The 24,017-nt window shown below is 40.9% G+C and overlaps 1 protein-coding gene across 1 annotated transcript in view; it reads left to right on the plus strand.

Annotated features, from left to right (window-relative positions):
- akap9 (A kinase (PRKA) anchor protein 9) overlaps positions 1-24,017 on the plus strand; it is a 66,745-nt gene that overhangs the window by 26,259 nt on the left and 16,469 nt on the right. The window contains exons 15-27 of the mRNA XM_080484824.1: positions 138-369; positions 2,465-2,525; positions 3,400-3,711; positions 4,391-4,663; positions 6,597-6,727; positions 6,985-7,187; positions 9,449-9,672; positions 16,249-16,411; positions 18,927-19,021; positions 20,223-20,340; positions 21,179-21,217; positions 22,187-22,419; positions 22,864-22,983. Coding sequence (XP_080340950.1) covers positions 138-369; positions 2,465-2,525; positions 3,400-3,711; positions 4,391-4,663; positions 6,597-6,727; positions 6,985-7,187; positions 9,449-9,672; positions 16,249-16,411; positions 18,927-19,021; positions 20,223-20,340; positions 21,179-21,217; positions 22,187-22,419; positions 22,864-22,983 — 2,204 coding nt within the window. The remainder of the gene's footprint in view (positions 1-137; positions 370-2,464; positions 2,526-3,399; positions 3,712-4,390; positions 4,664-6,596; positions 6,728-6,984; positions 7,188-9,448; positions 9,673-16,248; positions 16,412-18,926; positions 19,022-20,222; positions 20,341-21,178; positions 21,218-22,186; positions 22,420-22,863; positions 22,984-24,017) is intronic.

A 24,017-nucleotide genomic window follows, 5' to 3' on the forward strand; every position in this document is an offset into this window, starting at 1 on the left:
GGCGGTGTCTTTTCACCCGGCAGCAGCCTTTTCCCCCCTCAACAGACATTAAAATATAATCTAATTGATTTAGATCTGAAATGCTATCCGGTTCAGCTGTATTGATTTTCACATTTAACCTCTGCTGCGATGGTTAGATCAGGACGAGCCGGCTGCTGCCCCAGCCGCCGCTTCGCTGGAGGTACAGAGGTTGAAGGTTGAGGCCCAGGAGAAGCAGCAGCAGCTGGAGGAGAGTCACCGACAGGAAATGGAGCGTCTCAGAGCTCACTACCGGCAGCAGGCCACAGAGACCGAGGAGCGATACGCCACTGAGCTCTTCATGCTGCAGCAGCGGCTGCAGGAGGTCACTGGAGCTCAGACCCTTCACAGGTGATGACCAAGAAAACATAACTCATCACAATAATGCACCGGTCACAACTCGAATAAATGTGACAAAAAGTTATTTTTTTGTCTTGACGTCAAGAAATATAAAGATCTTGTGACCCTTTATCTGGCCAATGGCCGTATTTGTTAGCTTCAGTGTTTCTTTCTGTACCTTTTAAAGTGATAGCTGTATATGTGTGATAATTCATGTAATGATTATGCTCAATATTGACTTAGATTCTGCTGCTTGACTGTTTTTACCACTTTTTAAAGCATCTTTCTAGCCAGTACACCTGACTAATGCATTTAATTCGGAATCTATTCCCAGTCTTTTTAGTTATTTATTGTGCTTTTTAAAAAAAATATATATATTTTTAACAGTAATCCAGTGAGCACTTTACCCAATATAGAACATTTTAAAGCTGGAATTGGCAAAATATCTGTAAATTTCATGAGTAAATATACCATAGTGTGTATATTGTAATTAAGGGTGTTTTACTCCGACTTCTAAATGCAGAATACAAGAACATTTATACTATATATTTCTACTCGTATAATTAATCCAAATATTTTATTATAGCTGTGATTTGATTTCAAACTAATGTTGGTATTTCATCATTCATGTTGGCCTTAATTCTTTAAAGAGACATCACAAAAGACAGTATCCCCAAGAGAATTAAGTTCACTAAAACACACTGTTTCTGTGTTCACTCTGTCAATTAAGTGCACCTACCAACTAGTCCGTCATCTGAGTGTTTGACTGTGTATGATGGGAGAAGAGCCTCTGCTGTGTCATTGAGTGAACTAAAAATATCTTGTAACAGAAGCTGGCCTCTACATCTGACGCAGGCCATGTGAAAGCTACCTGACCCATTTCGAGTGACAACAAAGCCTTAACTGATGAAATATTAACAAGCCCGTTTAAAGTGCTTAGTCGTGCCTGTTGTTACCCCACTAACCTGTAAAAGTACCCTCTCTCCAGGAGGGAACAAAGCACTGAAGACAATGTATACTCAAGGCTCAAGTACAGCAAACACAATCTATCTACTTAAATCTTATGCTTCAACTTTGACTGAAACTTCTACATCCTGTATTACAACAAAAAAATTTGCACAACAATGTTCTTGATAAGGAAATAACTTAAATAAATAATCCCTGACACACTGGATGTTTATGCAGCCTATAATAAGCATTTTAAAGAAGAATTAGCCAGTTCTTCACCACTGCAGGGAAGAGTTGCACTCCTTTTCTCTTTTATTCACACTGAGATGCTGCTGCCCTCCACTGTTTACAGTTTGCAACTGTGAGCCCTGTTTTCTATGACTGCCTTTTTTCTTGAGTAGAACTGCTCAATATTTGGAATTCAGTTACATATTTAATGTCCACTGCTGTTTTTGAGATCAATGTGATTTGCCCGTATTGATTCCTTCATGACTTCTATCAGACTGTGTTGCTATGTCATGGTCAGAGCTGAAATTAACCAAATATTCATTTGACACAATCACCAAACCCACTATCACCAAAAAAGATCCCCTATTTCTTAGTTTTCTCTTTTGGACTTCAGTACATTTTAAACCTCTTTAAACCTATTAAATCAAGTGAAGAATTTGAATTAGACTTTTGCTTTAACAAAGTCTTTTTACATAAATATCAGATATTTTTTTTAAATGAAGAAATCTGTTCGATCTGTCAGTTAAAAATGAATATCACAGTAAATTATTGAAGATCTGTTTCCTAAGGACTGAAAAATAACAGCTAAACAACTTGTAAGTTCATCTTAAAATTTGGAGTTTTCTTCTTTAGGATAATATATTAAAAGCTGAGAAATGTCGTCAATCCCATAAAGGAGATATTAACGTGTCAAAATGACTCATAGAAAATACAAATGACTAAAACCGCAATACACAGCGATGCACCCCCTTCCACTGGACAAAACTGTATAGAAAATATTTTGCAGTATTGTATGAGATAAGGGTGGTTGGTGAGTATTGCCGAGGCTGTGTTACATTAAGTGATGCTGTGACTGCATATTTTTGTGATATTGTAATGGAAATGATTGTTAAAACCGAAACAATCCTGACATGGCTCCTTAATCTTTCAGCCTGTCCAGCACTGCTGATTCCTGCTCTGAGAGGATGGATGAGCACATAGAGGAGCTAAAGGTTTGCTTCCTACTTTTGCCTTCTCCTAAATACTCCATGTCACATGCATCTCATCTTAACTACGAGCTGGAGCGCGCGCATGCATTAAGATGCTGTGACAGTGAAGGTGGACGGGAGGGAGTATTTCAGCCTTAAGGCTAAAACGTGCCCTAAATCTGCAGCCCGGCTCTAGTAGCTGCATCATGAGTGGACCTATATCCACCGATTAAAAGGACCGACCGTTATGTAATAGTGTTTTAAGCAAGCGGACCTACTCTTGTCTCGGCGACTCCATGAAAGGAAGACTCTGTCTTGCGTGAATGAGCCGTGCTCCACTTCAGCCATTCCACTCACTCGTCTCTCCAACTTGCACCCTCTCTTAGCCTGTCACTCTTTCTCTCTAACCTCAAAACTGCACAGCGCGTGTTTCGCACGCTCAGATCCTCATGCAGAGATCAGAGAGGACGATTGGAAGGTAGGAGACTGACGGAGAGAGAAACAATCTGAAACAAATCTGGCATTTTAAGACAATGTTGATCCTGAATGTTTTGCTTGAGGGAAGTCGTGCCAAAGATGCCGAATGGCCATGAAACAGACAAGACGGGAATTCTTCATGTGACAGTACAGTATTATGTCGGTGGAAAACGTTGCTGGAATATAATTCAAGAGACCTCTTCTTTTCTTTATCCCTGGAAGGCAGAGGGAACAAAATGGTGTATTTACCAGCCATCAACTTGTGGGTGGAGTTCAGCTTCAGTAAAAAGCACCTCTTTATTCCAAGAACAGTCTTGAGGAACTTTTATTGTTCAATCCCTCCACCACCATATTTGCTTAATTTTAGCTCACCGCAACTGCAGTTTTCTTCTAACTTTTCTGCTGTCTCGGCTCTTCCCAGGCGCTGCGTGAGGCAGAGCTGTCAGAGGGAGGTGAGGAGCTGCTCTGTTCTGTCAGGTCCGCCGGCCTGACGGCACAGCTGCAGGCGCTGAGGAAGGCTCTCTACAACAAGTACCTCCAGGAGGTAGCGACTCTCAAGGAGCAGCACAGCAGTGAGCTGAAGAGACTGAGAGAAGAGAAAGAACAGGAAGGCAAAGGAGGGGAAAAACAGGACTCCGGTGCCGGCAGCTCCGCCGGGAGCCTCGGACTGACCAGCCAGGTTCTTGTGGAAGAGACGACGCACCAAGAAAAAGTGGAGGAGGAAGTTGCTAAAGTAGGTGGACGAGTGTTGATTTTATTTACTGTTTTCACTTGAGAGTTACAGGCTTCCTGTCCTCTTTACAGATCTATTACAAAAAACAGGAACAGGCTTATCTATTGTAATAGATATACTGTATTGCTCTATTTAAATCATGTGCCTGATTATGTACAAACATTTCTCATTTCTCCCATGGCAACCTCAAGTATCATCAAAAATATCTTCTCTCACCAACAGTTGAGTTTCACTGCTGAGAATAGAAGCGGTTTCTGCTGATAAAAGTGATTTATGACACCACAAACTCCAATTTCAATCCCTTCCACGCTAAACCAAAGCCAGCATCTTGATATTGACACCAGTATCAGTTTGATGTGTTTAGCTGAAGGCGGTAAAACGTAGGTCCATTCAGATTATATACATAAATCCATACTAAGAAACAGACTATTTTCCCCCTCATTCTCATCTTTGCATATTTTCACAAAAAGGGTTGATGATCCTGTTTTCACAACTGAAAAAGCTCCTTATTTTACTTTATTGTCTTCTGCAAAACTCAGTTTACGTCTCAAACTCTGTTTTACTCGGTTTTTGTGTGAAATTGAATTGAATATCATTATAAGTAGTAGACTAAATCTTAGGCTAACATAATTATGACAGTAAAATTAATAAGCTCCTTGGATCTGTGTTTTCCTGACAGGCCATAGTTCAGATGTCGGTAGAGTTCGCACAGAAGAGCGAGTTGGCCAGAATCAACAAACGCCAGGCGAGCACCTCCATGCAGACCCACCTGGACCAAGTTGATGTGGAGGAGAAGGAGACAGAGGAGCTGACTCCCAGAGCCTCCCTCTCATCGGGTGCCTGGATGGAGGAGGTGGAGCGGGAGCGTCTGGAGAGGGAGCTGGAGGAGAGGAACGTCGAGATCAGGAAGCTGAAGGAGGAGCTCCAGAAAGCTGAATCAGGACCCGAGCAGGTCAGTGTGGCTTTCTGCACCATCAAACCACCTGCATCCATGAATTCATTGCTTTGTTGCGAGAATCGGAACAATTCTATGTAGTGTGGAATTGTGCGGAGCAGTTAAGCTTAACACCATTTTGTTTTAATGCTTCTAAGGCAGGAGAAACATATGTTTTTATATACCCTCATACATCATTGGACTGTCAGTAAAGTAGTGCTTTACCTCCCCAATGTACAGGTGGACGTTAGTCCATCTAGGTCAAAAAACATTTTAGATTTCAGATTTTTCTTAGTTTCATCATCTTATGTGATCTGTAGGTCCTGGTTGCCTGGGAAGATTAATATTTCTGCTGCACTGCTCATTCCTTGAAGAGCTAATCTCAAGGCCTGCTTGGTCTTCACTTACCATTTATTGCATGATTAAGCTTTAACTGTGTGATAGCAGTGGCTGTCAGGTTCACTGTTCTGTGTGAGATGACTTCTTCCAACACACTCTTGGTGGTATTAATTTAGCAACAAAAGGGAGATTTTAAGTCGGAGTAATTGGCTTTAATAATAGATGAGAAAATTTTTTAGAGCTGGTTTCGTAACTTTCTGTAGAAATGGAACTTTGCATGGAGATTTTCAGGGCCAAGCATTTTATTGTCCAAATGTAAAATATTCTCTGGGTCAAAATATATGAAGCAGATCACGTTTGTGCTTAACTTAATACTGCAGAGCTATACAAATTTATCAGTTGTTTCATATTTACACACTTATATTAGTGTTTTAAGCTTTCCTGTGCATTGATATTTTACTGAATGTGCATGAAATTTATATTTTGCCTCATTTTAGTTTGTATTGTAAGACTATCTGTAGCAGTTTTCCATATATAGTGATCACATAGATCATTAAAAAGCATATTTGTCAGCAGTAGCTTGTCCAAGCTCCCCTGTAATTTACTTGCTTTAAACATCCATTTGCTGAAATAGAATTACTTTATCAAACCCAGAGTGAAATTCTTTAAATGCTTCAAATTGTGTCTGTTTTTTCTAAATGTCTGTTTGTAAACACATGATAACAAGATGTTATCCATGCATTCATACATCTTCTCTACCTGTTTTATTCTGAGCTCTTCCCAGCGGATGTTCGGTGGTTTGCATGGAACAAATTGACATCAAAAACAGAAAATCACACATACTAGATCCCGAACCAGCATGTCTTGATGGCCACTAATCCAGTGGTGTGTGTGTGTGTGTGTGTGTGTGTGTGTGTGTGTGTGTGTGTGTGTGTGTGTGTGTGTGTGTGTGTGTGTGTGTGTCTGTCTGTGTGTGTCTGTCTGTGTGTGTGTGGGGGTGTGTGGGTGTAGGGGTGAATGTGATTAACCTCGTAAAGCGATTTTGGGAGCTGCTCAAACAGTGGAAAAGTGCTATAAAAGTGAAATCCATTTCTCATTTAGGAGGAAGTGAGAATACCAATAGAACAGCAGTGCAGTGAGGCAACAGTGTTGTTTATCACTTCACTGTGCAACTCCAGGAAGACGTGTGAATCGGTGTTTCTTGAACCCACAACGTTTTCGCCAATGTGTCAACCTGTCAGAGTAAAATTAGAAGGTCAGATCAGCTGTGTGGCTGCATCACCGTAGTTTTTCCAGGAGGTGGCGCTGCTGCCATGGTGATTCTCTGTGCCTCAGGTGCACCTGTTGCCATAGCAGCACAAAGATAGTAGTGTTTTCACTCAGCTCCAAGGGAGTTTAAGTGTCTTTACACATGCACACATGCACACAAATGGGCAGTGTGTCTACCGTGTTCGAATTCACTTTCACTAATGGTCACACACACACACACACACACACACACACACACACACACACAGCTGCTCTGTCCACTGCTGTCCGGAGTTTTCAGCCTCCTCATTCAAACTTTGCAATGACGGGGCTGCTGTCTGTCTTCTCTCTGCTGCCCTTCCAGGCCTTAAAGAAGAGCGACGATGGTGAGGAAGAAGTTGAGGAGGATCCAAACAAGCCAGTGAAATCGCAGGATTCTGGACTTAAACGATCCTTGAAGGACGATGGAGAGTCTCCTGATGATGATACTGAAAGGTACAGGAGCATTCACATTTTTTTTTTTTTTGCAGTGTTAGTGTTGCCCAGATATTTTAAATACATTGAATTAAGTTATTTGAAACTACAGCAGACGTAGTTAATGTGTAGTCAGGTAGTTGTTTTCTTCAGATTTTATTATATAAGTTTCCCTTTTTTCTAAATACTTTCACTGATAAATGTAATCTTACTTCACCTCACCCATCACTGTGTGGCTAAAAAAGCCTTTTAATCACTAATCTATCTCTCAATTTCAGGAGCCTGCTTCGTAACGCCAACAAGAAGCTCAGCGAGGTCCTGGTTGAAGTTCTGAAGACCACAGCGGCAGCAGAGGAGACGATGGGCCTCCACATGCAGAGTCTGCGAGATGCTTCTGGCGACACAGAGCCATCACACTCCACCGCACAGGCAGCGACTCGGCAGAGAGGAAACACTTCTCTCACCAGAGCTCCTGCTGCAGGCGAGTAACATCCCAGCCCCTAAAGTGTCCAAATACGACCTGAGAAGTCCTGATCATAACATCTGCATGTATTGATTAGAATTCTTTAGCAAGAGGTCAAGAAAAACATCAGTCTCTTTGATTGTCATTCAGTAATTCACACATTAGAGCTTGAAATGATGTTACATGTGCAAAACAAAATATTTGGAAAACTGAAATCTCTTATTTCAATGCTTTGATATTCAATCTAAATTGAACATCCAGAGTTGAATTTCACCTATAATACTGTAGGTCATGTTGAATACAACACATAGTTAGACCATTGATGCCACAGTAAGACTGTTGTTGACGACTGTCATCATCTCCTCTGTTGTCCAGTGTAGTCCAGCAACACTGACACCATGACTACATGATGCCATTGCATGAACAAAGAGATGATTGCCCTCACTTTTTGATTTAGTTTCATGTTTGTTGTTCCGTTTCCATAGTGGACAAACCCCACATTGTTGGATCTTATTTGTATGCACAAGAACAACTCACAAACAGAAAAAATAAACAATGTGCACATTTCTTCTTTTAATTCAGCTGTCATAAAAAACAACCTATAACCTTCAAGGCTGATGTGTTAAGTTGATCTCCATGGCAGTAAAAGAAACGAAGTGTCATGCTAACAAGGTACAGATGCCTGTAGATATCCGTCTTTTAGGGATGATTAGCAGATCCTAGCGGGGCCCGTTACATATTTGCATGCAACTGTTGATTTGTTGCATCGAGATATAATAGCAACATTTCATGTTGTGTTTTCATAACGATTTGAGATTGGTTCCGTGAAACTGTATAAACACCAGATCACTGTACTGTCAGTATGTTTTGGCACTCCATTCTTATGCTTTTCTAGTTGAGACATTCAAAGATGCAGTCCTTGACACATGAGTTTTGAAGACTCTCTGCTACAATATGCCTGAATAAGAGAAAATCTTATGCAACCCAGTACAGCTACAGGGCCACCGGCATTTTCCATTTGTGATGGTTGTTGCGGTTACACATTCATTACACGTCTGGAGAAAAAACGATTTGTGATGTGCAGGAACATGTATAACGCCACCACTATAATGATTACACCTGCTTATAACACACTGGAGATCTGTTGCGCTCATCTGCAATGTCATAATGTCTGAAGTGTCTGACATAACCGTAACCCAGGATGAGCTCTGACTCCAACTGCTGCCATGACACTCGTGTGAGAACATGAATAACTGAATGTGAATTACATAATACTACCAGCTAAGATAGAGGTCGTCGTGTTGGTGAGCTGGACCCATTTGAACCGTATGACGTGTGCCTGTATTATGGTTACATATATAGCTCTGATCGGCTTCATGTTCTTTCAAGAATATTTACATCACTTTCCTTCTATTTATCCTTAAGCATTGTGACGCATCAGGTCAAACATTGAGCTTGGATGTGGGGAACCCCGTTTTGAGTCCTGTTTGGTCATTGTTAACCCTTTGTATCAAGAAACAGACTACAGCATCTTTTTATATCATCTTATCTTAACAACCTTGAAAAACTGGAGTACAAAAGACAAATGTTAAATATTCTCATGATTTGAGAAAAGTTACATTTTTGTAGTATTTATAATAGCAATGCAGTGTTTCGCTCCTTCACTTTCTTTTGTGGAAATTGTGATTCTGATCTGTTGATTTTCTCTGTGTGGCAGCCTTACCATTATTTGAATTGAAATAGAAAGAATGTGCTTCAGGGTGGATTCTGTACTTTTCTTAAAAATTTTCACCCGGATCCCAGCTTGCGTCACTGATAGCGGAAGCTCTTTGGACTGCATAATAGGAGTTGGCCCATCCAGGTTAACACATTATACCACACTTTAAATGAACTCTAGACCTTTTATCAGTTCTTTGTAAATAGAAATAACGAGCTCCACACCTGGCCATAGACCAACTGAGCAGCCAATGGTCCAATTAATCTCCTTTGAAATAGTGGCGGGCACATATAACGTGTGTTGTAATTATTTTCCCAGTCACCTGACTTTAAGCTAAAGAGGAACATCTGTTTTATAGTACATGTTCATTGCTTCATAATAAATCCATTGTGGTGGAGTTGTGGTGGAGCCCAATGTATCTTTGCTTTTACATGAATCTTGCATTCATGATTCAGTTCATGGATTTAATATTCAGTAATGAAATATTTGAGGGAACTTAAATTATGAGAATAATAAAATCCAACATTTTACATTTGACATACTTTCATTCTCTTCATTGCAGGTTATTCTGCCGAAAGTTTCCAGGGCAGCGAGATGCATGAAGGCGGATGGTCAGAAGAGTTGGATGCTGATGACGGTCTGGAGCTGTCGCAACAGACGATGGACAGCCTGCTCCTCGGTGCAGGGCCACAACTCGAGAACGAGGAATATTTAATGGGGATCAGCAGCCGACTGCAGAACGCTCTGGAGAAGATGTTGATGGCCATCACTGACACTACAAACCAGGTAAGAATCAAACATTGTTTATTTGACCTCACCATTGGTTGACTGTATTAACAGACCTAATTGTTTTGAAAATATCTAATTTCAGTGTTAACCTTTCATAATTCACTGGGTATTTCTTAAAAAGGAGTTGCGTAAGGAGAAAGAAAAGCTGCTCTTCTCAACAGTATTTGCATTGTAAATATGAACCAGAGCTACATAGTTTACAAGGTTGACTGAAAACAAAGAAAGAAAAATGACTCACTCGGCTCTTCCCAAAGACAACCAACCACATACACTGCACACCAACTCAAAGCGTAGCCCCTCTTATCTTTTTCTATTAGGGAAAACAGTTGATTGGCTCCTTTTGGTCTTGGTCTGACAATACTTGATCGACCAGAAAGAGAAATGTTGTTGTTGAATATACTTTTTTTTGTTGTTGAGATAAACCAAAACTTTAAAGCATTACTTTTTATGTGAACTGGTGCAATTTTCACCAGACAATTAATAATTTTCTCATCAAAGATCTTATGACACTTTAAAGGTGCAGTCTGTGAAATTTTAACAATGTCACTTGTGTGCAACAGAGGGCACCAGTGAGTTTCTGTAATACCCTGTTCAACATCAATTTCAAATGTTGGATTTCATTCAAAGTTTTACTACTTTGTTTCATAGTTGGTAATCACAAAGAGCTCCGCCTTTGTTGTGCTAATATTTTATATTGTGTTAATATTTGAGCTTCACTTCACTGATACTCAAATAATGTATTGTAAAAATGTACCTGCAGCCAAACTGGTAACTGAACACATCGCTTTACTCTGTGTATGAACCAAAAAGTAGCCTGAAGCCCTCTGACAAGTCTCTGTTGAGATGCTTTTGACTGTAGGACATTCAACCAAGTTCTAAAAAGCATCACAGGAACTTTACGTGCTGCCGGATCTAAAGTCTAAATCTAGTTCTGGGATTAAAGTTAATCTACCAAAAAGTACATAGCACTTTCAAAAGGTTTAACAACTTTGAGTGTGATTACTGATAAAACCAGATAAACAACAAAGTGTGAAAGGACCTTTGCGGTCTGGAATAACTTATTGGGGAAGATCATACGAACCTCCCTGTCAACTCTTGGATCTCTACAAAAAAAACATTCTTAAAAGAGTAAATTTTTACATGAACTATATTCTTCTTATTACAAACCTGATAATGGTTTAGTGAAACTGGTTGAGATTTTCTGACTTATCTTGACGAACGGTTTCGTGTGTTTGTCCCCCACCAAACAGAAAGCTCCGGTGACACATTAAAGCTTTGTCAAAACTTTTAAATGGGCACACTCAACACTGTTAACCCCCTCTGTTTGTTTCTGTGTCTGTTCACGGAGACATAATGGGGGGATGAGACGGCAGAGTGTGTCCCACAACAAAGTTGGCCCGTCGAGAATCTGCACACAAAAGAGCTGCCTCATTCCCAGTGGTTGCCTATAGATACGAGCAGTATTTACACAGAGCCTTTGTCTGACCCGGCCGGCCTATCGTGGTCCAGTTGTACGTTGTGGCTCCACCCTCCCTCGGGCTCAGTGCGCCCGCTGCGTCCAGTGTCGGCCCGCAGAGATGGAGCCAGTTTAACTAGGCCATCGAATGTGTTACTGTAACTGACTGCACGACACATCCTCCCGCTGGCTGGAGTTCATGTGTTACTCACGCTGAAATGGGCTTCATCTTGCTGATCTAAAAATAGCCTTGAAGAAATTTCAGGCCGAGCATCACTGTTGTTTCCTGCATCCATCCACACCACAGTGCACACTGTGGTTCACTGCTTTATATTCAGTCATTTAGATTTTTAAAGGCAATATTCACTGTATTTTTTTGACAATTTTATTTTTAGATCACAATACTAAAATATGGAGAAACCTCCACTAAGAAAAGCATTTTAATTCTATGCAATTTGGAAGCGAGCAATTAGTTTTCAGCTATTTTGCAGCTATACAGAAAAATTTAATGAAACAATGAAATTCTGTGAGAATGACGTTATCCTCTAAGCACCATAAAGGTCGTCTCTAACTTTCAAGCAGATTACATGCCCCATTTGTATATTTTCCCTGCGCACACAATTAATAGCACAATAAAAGTTGTAATCAGCAAAGCCTCTAATGGTTCCTTTAATGATTTTCTTGCTGCTATTGATCCAGTGGACATTATTCTTGTCCGTGAGTGGTGCTGTATCATCACGTCTTGCCTGCGGAGCAGCAGAGGTTGATGTAACAAGCCCGATCAGGAATGTTAAGTGTCTTTTGTTGAGCTGCTGCTGTAAATTATTTGCCCAGAGAAGGTGTTTGCTCACTCATTGCTGTTGCCCTATTATCATGTTGAGACGCTGGAAGTTGTTCATGTGCAGCAGGTATGACGGTTGACGTGCAAGCAGAGACTGAACTATCGGTGCAACCCAAGGCAATGTGTCAGGACACCTAAATTGCTTATTTTTGCGGCTACAAAGGAATGAGATCTGGTTTGGCAACTTTCTGTGGGAGGGGTGTGTGTTGTCTGTAGTTATTTGTGTGCATGCGTGCGTGTCTTTGTGTGGGATCTATTTGCAAATTTACCTGAGCCACTGGCCCTGGGGACTGAAGCCACACCTGCTTCCCGCCCACTTTTTTCATAACACTGTACCGAACTGTGAAGGAAGTGGAAAAACTACTTTGGTGTGAATGGAGAAAACCAACTGGAAAGTGGATTTTTCTCTTTTTTTAGAAACTAGGTAAAGCAGTAAAGCCAGTTTAACAGTGACAATAGCCCTGTGGGGTTAAATGAACCTTGCCTGACAGGACGTCCATCCAGCCACAGTGAGTAATATAGGATGAAAGTAGGAGCATGCGTGGAGAGAGGGAATGACAGCCATCCTAGAAGGAAGTAAGAAGGAAAGAGTGAGTGACTCCGGATCCGAGTGCTGTCATTTCTCCCGTCGCCGGCTACCGCTTGGATCTAACAATCAAGAGGGGCCCCCGGGAGGCGTCCCTGCTGGTTGGGAGGTCGGAGTTGCTACCACGGCACAGCATTGTTAATGAATCTCGGGAGAGAGAGCGAAAGAGGAGCGAGCGAGCGAGAGAGAGAGAGAGAGAGCAGACGGGGAGGGCTTTGCTGAGCAGCAGCAGGATATGTTGTTACTCGGAAGAAAGCAGGTCAGCGACAACTCAGGGAGCAAGCTGGGAATCTTGAAAGAGGATCTACAAAGAAGAAATGCTTGTCTATGTGTTGACGCGCCTCCTAAGGTCATGTCCAGGAATGCACTTTGAGCTGCCGGACACAGACGTGACTTCCACTTGCTGTCAAGGATGACACTCATCAGAAGGACTTTCCAGCCTCACCGTTTCCGGATGGTCCTCTCTCCTCTAATATTTACCTGAAATGGGTTCTACCTCAGCCAGCATGTGATCAAGATGGTGTGAATGTCACCCTGTGTAAATGTTGTTTACTCTTCTCCCTGGTGTGTGTGCCAATCACATAGAAACTGTTGCTTGGAGCTGTCCACAACGTCGCTCGCTGCTCCATTCCCCTCTGGACTTCACGCTCCCTTGTGGTTTTGCCACTCAGTCTGACGGATCAATGAAAACCTGTTTTGATGTCTTCAATTAAGCAGCTTACGACTTAACAAAACTGCGTCCTTACCTTTTTCGTGATGGATTCCTACCGCTCTTACTGGAATTCAAGCATGCAGAGCACCACGTGGATGGAGGGGGAGGACCAGGACGTGTACGAGGTGGAATCCCGTGTACCCCTTCCCCGACCTTTCCCAATTTGCAGCACTTTGAATGAGAAAAATGCTGTGGTGGTGCAGACGCAGATATCGCATGTCAATCACAGGACTAATGGCCACCTTCTTAAGGTCATCTCCAAAATCTCCCTACCCACTCCTCCTTATACAGTAAGTTTACGCCTGAAAGGTCTCTGTGCTGCGTTTAAATAATACATGAGAGGGTGGGTTTGTGCAACTTTAAACAGTCTCTTGATTCAATGCAGAGCCTGCACTGTTGTTAAATATTTTAAAATTGCATTTCACAACATTTTTTCCATTTGTCATGTCTATACATGCTGATGTAATGCGAGCTCAGTGTCATACCACGCAAGGACCCTGCAGCTCAGAGGAGCAGCAGCTCAGTAAAATGAGCAGGTGAAAGATAATAGGGCTTCTCTTCAGCAGAGTCACGTTACCATTTCCCAGTTCCTATAATATTACTGTAAGACCTTTGCACAGGGCAATATGGAAATCTTTGAACAGTAATTGCGCAGTGAACGTGAGCATGGAGGCAGTTTATTACGTTATGAGGATTTCAGAGTCAGGAAATGATGCCTGTTGTCCTCTGAACCAGCGGATCACGTTACAGTTATGATTTAATTTGGTTATTGCGGCAACTGCATGTTTTTATTGACTGTAGTACAAGGTTTCTCACTGGTGTGCACTGAAAATGCACTTCTTCAAGTACCGTCCATTATAAACCCATCTCACACAAAGACTATGAACATAGATATATTATAAGCATGGTAGATGAGTCCTTAAGATGAAAATATGCTTGATTTGATTCACTCATGTTGTTTGAATCATCAGTTTTTTGTTTTTTATTAAATCCTAAAGATTACAGTTTGACTGAAATCTGCACAATCACGATCCAGATTTGCTGCTTAATCCCTGTTAAATACATACGTTTATGGAGACTGTTATTGATACAGTTTAGTTTATTTCAATGCAGCATTATTTCTATTAAAGTTTCAGGACTTTTCCTCCGTATTTGGAAATATAGTTGTTTCTTGTTTATTATTAAATTCCTGCTTTATGTACTTTTCACATTGTACTTATACCCATGTGTCGATTACACACTTTCTGACTCTGTTCATGAGCTGGACTTTTATAATCTAAAGCCGAGGCGTCAAACTCAATCTAGTTCAGGGGCCACATAAAAAAGACACACCTATACCACATATGTTCATATTTATTGCACTTGAACCCAATTTCACAGGAAATAAAAGTGCAAGCTGAACTCCTACTGTGTTAACACATTACGTCTCTTCATACTAACACTTCACTTTCAGAACCTTAACATCATGGTTTGGTTATGTTGTTAATGCTTGTTTTGGTAGCAGTGTTGCATTATTGAGCTACTGCTCTTGCCTCAGTCCTTTTTATTTTTGGTTTCATTCACAGCAACTACTTATCTGTTCTTATGCTCTGGGCCAGATTTAACTATCTCTCAGGCTGCTTGTGGCCTGCAGGTCCAATGTCCAACACCTCAGATCTAAAGGGATCCTGTACCGTGTTTTAGTTTCTATTGAGATGACGTCAGTTCTTTATTTTAATTATTGAGGTTGTAGCGCAGTGGTATCCTGTCCCTGGTAATGGAGAACTGCTGTTCTGGGTAGCTTCAATGTTTCCTGGCTCCATTCTGATGAGTTTGACTCAATGAAGCTGTGCAGAAACATTGCTTTTGGGGTAATTATTGCAAACAGGCGAGCATGGAGACGGCTAAAAAAAAGCAGGACAGGGTCCTCCAGAACCAGGACTGGACACCACTGCTTGCAGGATGGAGTTTACCACTTCAGTTTGTCATAAAATGTGTTCTTAATATTCCACACTCATCTGTGTTAATAGGGTGACCAGAATATTAAAAAGATTTCTCTACCGACTACAGTCCAGTGTAATGCCACTGCACTCCAAAACCTCCATAATGTAGTTACACTGAAACTTCTCTGACAGCCTTAAGCAAACATGAACTTTATCAGGCTTATAAATACAGATTGTATGGCTCATCTGTTGTATTGGATCCTATTAAATGGCACAGTTTGTCATATCGAGGTGGCCTGTGTAAATATATCCAACACTCAAAATCCTTAATAAGTTAAGGTAATGCAACATAACTTGATCTGTATAGGACATTTCAGCTACAAGGCAATCTAATGGACTTGGATCATGATAAAGCTGAAAAACAAGAAGGGATTGTAACATAAAAGCATAACAATGAAGGTAAAGGTGATATTTTAACCATTCGTGAATCTAAATGTGAATTAAAGTTCAGTGTGAATCACAATAATACAAATAAATGCAAAATTACATTTGTATCATCACAGGTACGCAAACACCAAAGACATGATTATACAGAGATGATATGATTTGTCTCAGAATTGTTGCAAAATACATTTAAATTTTTTTTAAAAAGTTGTCCGACCTACTAACTTCTGATTGTGGAGCGCTGCAGCTCATCCCAGTTGACTATAGGTGAAGACAGTGTACACTATGAACAGATTCGCATTCCACAAGTTGAGCAATTTCGATTCACCAGTGAGCCTGAAATGCATTTATTGTTGAAGAAACACGGAGTGGCTAGAGAAAACACACATGTGTACTGGAACGACGTGCAACTTTCAAATTTCTGTTTACATTGTAATTTAAAAAAACAAAACAAATCAGATTTTGTTGTTGTTGTTTGTCGGAAGTAAAAAATAAAAAAATCCTCAGTAACCAACCCAACTCTTTACTTAATTTTTAAGATTAGCTAATATTCTGTCATGTCTTCTCTCCTCTGTCCTCTGTCCTCTGTCCTCTGTCCTCTGCTCCTCGTAGCTTGAACATGCCCGGATCACCCAGACTGAGCTGATGCGGGAGTCCTTCCGCCGCAATCAGGAGATGAACGAGCTGCTGCAGAAGCAAGAGGAGCTGCAGGAGAGACTGTCGGAGGAGGCTCGGGCACGAGAGCAGCTGGCTCTGGAGCTTCACCACGCTGAGGGTAAATCTATGTTCACCACAGAGGAACAGAGATAAATGATAAATATTTTAGCATCCTGGTGAGCGCTGAAAAATACATTGTTCCCTCTGAAACATCCTTATAGGAAACGCTGTTGTTCTGTGAACTCTGGTGACATTAAAATGTGTGTCTGTATGTCAGAATCTATGTGGAAAACTCTATGTTAGGTGCAGTGATGTGAAGATGCATGTGTTTGGAGGAGGGTCGAGTTGCAGGGACTGATGGGATCAGCTGTTTCAGAGGGAGTGGAAAGGAACGTGAGACCATCTGTGATTTGAACCCGACAAATAGAGAGTAATTGTCAGTGGGTCTGACAAAGATTTCAACATTTAAGTGGTGACTGAATTGAAAATTTGTCAGAGCTGAAATGTTACCTTCACCATTATGTCATGTGGTAGTTTTGCTTGTTCGAGGCAAATTTAAACACCTTGGCAGATTTCTTGTTTGTGGACCGTGAACCTGCCGCCCCTCACATGTCAGAAACAGCTGGTCTGTCGAGGTCAACTGTTCCAACCACATCCACTCTCACACACACACACAGACTGCAACGCTCTTTATTCAGTTCAACCACGGCAGAGAATAAGAATCATTTCCTCGTCTTTGGCTTCTTGGACTCTCTGGGTTGTGGTGAGTGTATAGCCATTCTTAATCTTGCAGTGTCTTTTATTGCTTCACAGAGATCCTGGTTCATTGTTTGGTTTCAGTAAATATTTGCTGATAATATCGCTTCGTACTTTTCAGGATGATCAAAGATGGCAAAGCTGTCAGAATATTACAGAAAAAGTGTTTTAGAAAAGATGAATCCAAGATACCAAGGCACCTCAGAATATGGCAGGAAGTGAAGAGTTTATTTGATCTAAATGTATTATTTTCAGTCATCCCAAGTTTACATAGTTTATTTTTGTAGATTCATTACATGAAAAATTTTAATGTTTAAAACAATTTATTCTTTTTAATTCTAGCTAATAAGTCAAAAATCTGAAATACAGTATGTAAAATAAACTATATCTCATTGTCAGAAGTTTTGTTTTAACCATACTTTTCAGTGTCATAACATTTTTTTGCAGATGCATCAGAATGTTTCCAGTATTTCATGTCATAAATTTCAAGCAAGATTTTTTTAAACATTTCCAGCTGCTAATACGAAGCAAGACGTTTTTAAATATTGACCATATACATCGTCCAAAACATAAAAAAATTGCACCAATTGGGCTTTTTTGATGTCTGGAAAGTTAACGCCAAATCCTTTTAAAGTAAAATTGAAAATGAAATCTAAGGAGCAGTTTTAAAACCAAACAGTTAGTTGTCACATTACATGCACATTTCACAAAACGACTGAAAGAAAATCACACATAGGAGGCACTGCCACGTCATTCTCTGTCAATTAGGTAAACATTATGATTGCTAAAATGGAGGATGAATGTCGTAAACATGTCATATATCAAAGCCAGTAGCGTCAACATTATCTCGACAGGAGTGTTTGAAATCAGTTATGTACGATTCTCTTGGACGTAGCCTGTGCAAATACCAACGAGCTGAAAGGGAAATAGTTCTATTGTGCACATGAGCTACGCAGGTGAAGAACCTCGGGGTGTGTCCTACACAAACTGGTTTTGAATTAAACCCAAGAGACAGGCTCAACCTGGACTAAAACATTCTGCTCACTGAGTGATGGAAGATATCATGTCACACACACAGGAGAGAAATTACTAGCCTCGGTATAACATGATAACGTTATTATGAAGTGATTCTGGAGTCTTCACAGCACTCCATGTTGTGAGGCGGTAGCTTCTTCGCTGCTGATCATGTGTATCTGATAGTTGTGTATCTAAGGAGAGAGTCCTCCTTTGGCAAACCACAAAAGTCAGCTGTGGTTCTTGGTTAGATGCCCGAGATAAATAAACCTCCTGACAGCTCAGGTGACATTTACCTTCTGTTACTTCACTTTAGAGCTCTGTAAGATATCACCATCCACAAACAAGCTGTAGTAATATAAACTCACTTGATTAAGAGGGAGAGTTTACAGTAGATGAAGTGCTTTGTCACCAGTCTCTGTGTGTGAATTCCTCCTCTCCCGTATCTATGAAGTGAACGCTGTCCCGCTGCCTAATGCTTACTGACCTGTGACAGCAGTACTGTAATGATGCAGCGTTTCATTGTGTTTACAGCTCAGTCTCATTCGACACGTCAAGCAAAATGGGTCAGACATCCTTGCTCATGCTCATCTCTGCATTTATGTGCACGTACTTGTGTTGATGGTAACCTTGGATTTCTCATGGTGCTGCTGAGTCGTCATCTGGATGGCTGCCTTACGTGTCTAACTGAGGCTGAAGAAGTCCAAACAAAAGCCTCCTGCTACTTGAATACATGAATGGAAGCAAGCAGAAATGCAAAAAAAAAATTTTTTTTAAATAAGATAAAAGCAATGAAAATTAGAGTCAAACAAGAATACACATCAGTGCACCTGTCAACTGTTCTTCTCTCTGTTCACGCTCAGGTCTGATTGATGGCTACACGGGTGAGCGCACCGCGTTGGAGGAGCAGTTGCGTCAGAAGGAGGAACTCCAGCTGAGTTTGGCGCAAGAGCTGCAGGTGAGGGGCTTCCAACTGCAGAGGCCAGGAGTAATAATGATTTTGGAGTGGGAGTGCAGTGAACCTGGTGACATTAACAGTAAATGTGGCCTCTTGACACACATCGTGTGACGCAAGTAGTCACACAAGTCTGAATTCAGCGCAAGTCAGATGGAGTCAGAGAATGGTCCTGATGTGGGCCGGTTTCAAATCTATCCTACATTCACAATATATATTCAGGTTATAGGTATTCAAATGTCAGAAAATAGACCTCCATTGCTGTGAAATAATTGGTAATATTACAACAATATATGTTTTGACATGACTTTTGAACTTCATTTATTACGTCATCTCGTTGACATGATGCTTCCACAATCCTTTACCTCGACCTTAACCATCAAATCTCTTATTTTTGGGGCATGTTCCCAATTAGAGGGCATTGAAAGAAGACAGTCACTATAGAAACACCTGTCTCCTGTATTGTTATCCCCCTCACTGTGTTCATCAGCCTCTTCACTGGCCTCACTGTTCGTCTCTTACCTGGCACCTCCATCATTTTCCCCATCATCTCTGCTTCATGAACAGACCATCTTAGCTTTGGCACTCTAAGTTTCCCAGGAAGCTGTCTCTCTAATGCACTCAGTCTTTATCCTCTCCACATACAATGAAATATTTACCATCGCAGTTATTAAATGTCAATAATGAAAGTCAACAAGATCGTGAGCCTTACCAAAAAACTGAACTTCAAACCTTATATAATGTACACGGTTGTGGTGGTTTTTAATTTTTCAACACAAAACGGGACTAAAAAGTGTCATTTACTCCCAGCTTACAGGCTCATAAAGTGAGATATGCTGGACACTGACTTACATTATTATCTGAAGAATGACACTATACTGGGACAGTAATTAGTTTTTCAATTTGGGCCAACCCAAATTGCTGGTGAGAGACCCTATATTAATATGTTCAAGAATTCAGGGTTGTCTTCGAGTTTGCTTCTCAACATTATTCCCGACATAGCCACATGTAAAATTGTAAATCAAATTCTGCAGGACTTTGTGCGTCGGTCTTGCAGTATTCAACTGACATATGCAAAAAGTGTTAATAATTTACCTATCGTCCCACCTTTCTCGTCTCCACTCCAACTAGTAGGCGAGTAGCTACCCAGTGAGATCTGTCTTCAGGCGATGACGTGTCTTTAAAATGGATGTTTTTCCTGCAGGTGACGAGTAGCCGGCTGCAGGAGTTGGAGCAGGAGAGGATTCAGATGCAGGAAGAGCGTGAGCTGCTGTCACGGCAACAAGACGCCATGAGGGAGGACGCTGGGCCCCGAGAGCTTCGTACGTATCCACATACTCCCTTAATGAGGAAGAAAAATAGTGCCACAGGTTTATCTTTTAATCTTTGTGCAGCTGAAAGTCAAATATTAGGAAACAAATTTAATTGGCAAGGTCCGATTTGTTGGCAGAAGAATGAAATAGCATTAAGAAATAAAGAAGCCTTTTATGTTTGTTACATTACAATGATTCATTAAATTACTCGTGAAATATGCAGTTTAGATTAAGTTTCAGCTTCTTGTCTTACTGCAGGATTTTTTTTTTCAGAGTACACTCCTAATATAGCATGATGGGAGTTTGTATGTTGGTTTATTGGTAAAGCTTCAGCTCACAGATATTGTACTGGTTTTACTTTTTTTTTGTCACTCTTGTGTTGCTGGACTCTCATTATCATGCAAAATAATTAATGAGCTTTAATTGAGAGGCTCTCCTGGTGACTGGATTAAAAACCCAGAGACAAAAGTCAGTGATTAATGTTTTTTCACACATTCGTCTTCATTTGAAATCACGAGTTTCCAGATTTTTTGCTTATTTGCTTATAGGCACGAAGCTTAACAACTGTTTGAGCTAATGTTGCACTGCTTTATCAAAAAGGTATCCCGTGAGTTTATTCTTGCATTATAAAGGTGAGTGTTTGTGTCTAAGAATGTAAACCGGGGATCATTCAGGTACTTTTTACTTTCACAGCAGCTTTTCTCCACCTTTCTCCTACATCTGTGAAACAGAATAAAGGAACTCTGCCATCCTGTCTTCACATTTTTCCAATCTTTTATCTGAAAGTTTTCCTGTTCATCAAAAAGAAAAGCATGTTAAATTCCTGTGCTTTCTCGTTCTCCTGTAGGCCTAGTTGAAGCTGCATTGGTTGCAGCACCTGAAGCAGGTGTGTCCACTTTGAGCATGGCTCACGCGCATCTATATGTTTAACTGTGCAGCCGAGTGGCATTTTACATACATATATAACTCTTTCTCTAACCCTTTAAACCGCCAACTAATCAACAAAGCTTGAAACTTGCTTGCTATGGGCTCATCAACTCACTCAGCCCAATCACTAACCTTTGCTTCAGCTTTTCATTTTGATTTTGTCCTGATGCGTCATTTTTAATGTCTTGGAGTCAGTGTTGGCGCTCATTTTAGCATGTTAAAATTAAAGTTACCTTAAGACATTTATGTGTAGTCATTATTTTCCTAATTGCCAATCATCTATGCGCTGAAACAATTGCACCTTTTTTAATGTTGGTTGCTTTTTATTGTAAATTCTGTCATGCTGTTTGCAGCATTGCTTTGACTCAGATGATTGGCTGTTTAGGAACTCCTCTCCCTTGCCTGCAAATGCTTATTGGGCATGGATATTGCAATGTCTGGACTGTCCGTCTGTCTGGTCTGTCATTTGCACTCTTCTCACCCTGTTACTTTTGCACTAATCCTGCGGGGTTTGATCCTGGGTGAACCGGTGTGGGGCGTTTACTGGTGGCAGCAGAGGGGCAAAGAGGCATTATGGATGAGGTTCATGTTTGGTGTTTGGATATTATGTTGGAAAAAAATGACTGAGGTGTTGGAAGAGTCTGATGTAAATCAGATGAAGCCTTGAAAGAAGAATTGGTAAAAAGTAAAAAGACTACTTCAAGAAACGAGCTTTATACCTTTTCACAAGTAAGTTGATTTTTACTATGAGAAGAAGAAGAATCAAAACCCAACAAGGCTCACAGACTTCAGACTCTTCGGTTCCACCTAAGTATTCTTTTCATTACGAAAATCAAACCAGAACTACTAATTAACACAACATAGCCACGTTTTAGTGAGCAGAAAGCATCGCCTAACTTTCCCCTCCATCCTGCATCGTCTCCTGTAGACCTGCTGGAGGAGACAGAGAAGCTGATGAAGGAGAAGGTGGAGGTCCAGCGGCAGGCGGAGAAGGAGAACACCGACCTCCTGAAGCAGGTGAAGCTGCTTGAGGCGGAGCTGGAGGAGCAGGTCAACAGGGTGATCGAGTTGGAGCACGCTCAAACCACCGAGAGCGGAGACCTGCGGCAGCAGGTCCAGGCTCTGGAGAAACAGCTGGAGAAGAACCGCCGGTTCCTCGATGTAAGTGATGACATAAACATGTCTACCGTGGTGCACAGAGCTTCATTAAACCACCATGATCTCCTTGGTCTAAGTCACATTGAGCTGCAGATGGCTCCGCTCACACCAAGTGATCAAGTTATTCACACTATCATCAGCAAACTAGCAGCACTAACTGCTGCTTACAATTCTCAATAAAAAGGCTCCCAGTCAGCTGTAGATTACAGCTTAAGTACGTGAAGATGTATATTGACTATAGAGTAAAACATAAAGAAGGGAGGAGCTGACTCGTAAATTCATAGCATCAAATCAATCAGGCGTTGTTAACAAGAACAATCAGCAGGAGAACCTGGTTTAGTTTGAAAGCTGCATCAACATCTCAAATATGTGTTTGAATCAACCTGTGCTTCTGTATTGTTTATTAATTTTTCTTCTTCTGCCTGGTCTCTTCCTCGGACCATTTAGGAACAAGCTGTGGACCGAGAGCACGAGAGGGATTTCTTCCAGCAGGAGATCCAGAAACTGGAGCAGCAGCTGAAGAATCCACAGAAGCTTCAGGCTGGCTCTGAGCAAAGAAACCGAGAGGTAATAGGAGAAACGCTCCGCACCCTGCCAGAGGAGCAGGCTGTAAGAGAGCCGCTTATTTTGTGAACATAACGCTGCTTTGGATGCAACACTGTGCCGAGAGTCACTCAGCAGAACAATGGAGCTGGTAGAGTTACCTCAGAAATTATACCAAACTGTGGGAACACAGCACAGGTGAGAGAAGGATTAGTGTTTGTACTTTTTAATCCACTTTGAGTCGTGTAATAACAGGTTTCACTTCCAGCATCAATAACTACAAGAACTTGTAAGACTTTGGTCAGATAGGACTGAAATTGTGCCAATATGGTTTGTGAATAAACATTGAGCGTTCATGATTTTTTTTTTTTAGTTTTAATACAAAATGTTTAATAAATAGCATCAGTTAATTGGGAAATTACCTTCACAAACAAAAGCACCTTTTAATTGAAAAACGAGCTTTACCTGCTGTACCGCTGCCACCCAATGATAATGATAATAGTACTAATGAGAACGATAATAAAGAAAATTATTCGGATGTCACTTTTCAAAACAACGTTACAAAGGACAAACCAAGAAACAAAAGGGGCACATAAAAACATACATGTTGCATAATCCCAAAATGACTCATTGAATAAAGCACATTAAAAAAATAAAAATAATTCTAATCTAAAATTTGAGGAATAAAGCCCCAGTTTAAACCTGGTTGTCACTGGTTTTTACTGATGTTGCAGGAATCCTACATCAGACCATCAGACTATCTTAACGGAAATACTTCAGAGCTTGTCTTTGGGTTTAAAATTAAGCTTTTCTGTTTCACCTTTGAGTTCGTTCGAGTGTAGACAAGTTGGCTCACATGGAGAGTTTTGTTAGTTTAGTAACGGTGATCTCATCAGACTTTTCCAGTTTCAGCTACTTTTCAGCCAAAATCTCTGATTGACCTGTAGAACTCTCCACCCAACGCCTGGTGTTAGCTGCTACACAGACTGAGAAGAACTAAAGACCGCAATAATGTATGTTTACTGGGACCCTTAGTAATGGAATTAATGTTGAAGGTT

This window comes from Lipophrys pholis (assembly GCF_963383615.2).
Source record: "Lipophrys pholis genome assembly, chromosome: 17".
Taxonomy (NCBI): Eukaryota; Metazoa; Chordata; class Actinopteri; order Blenniiformes; family Blenniidae; genus Lipophrys; species Lipophrys pholis.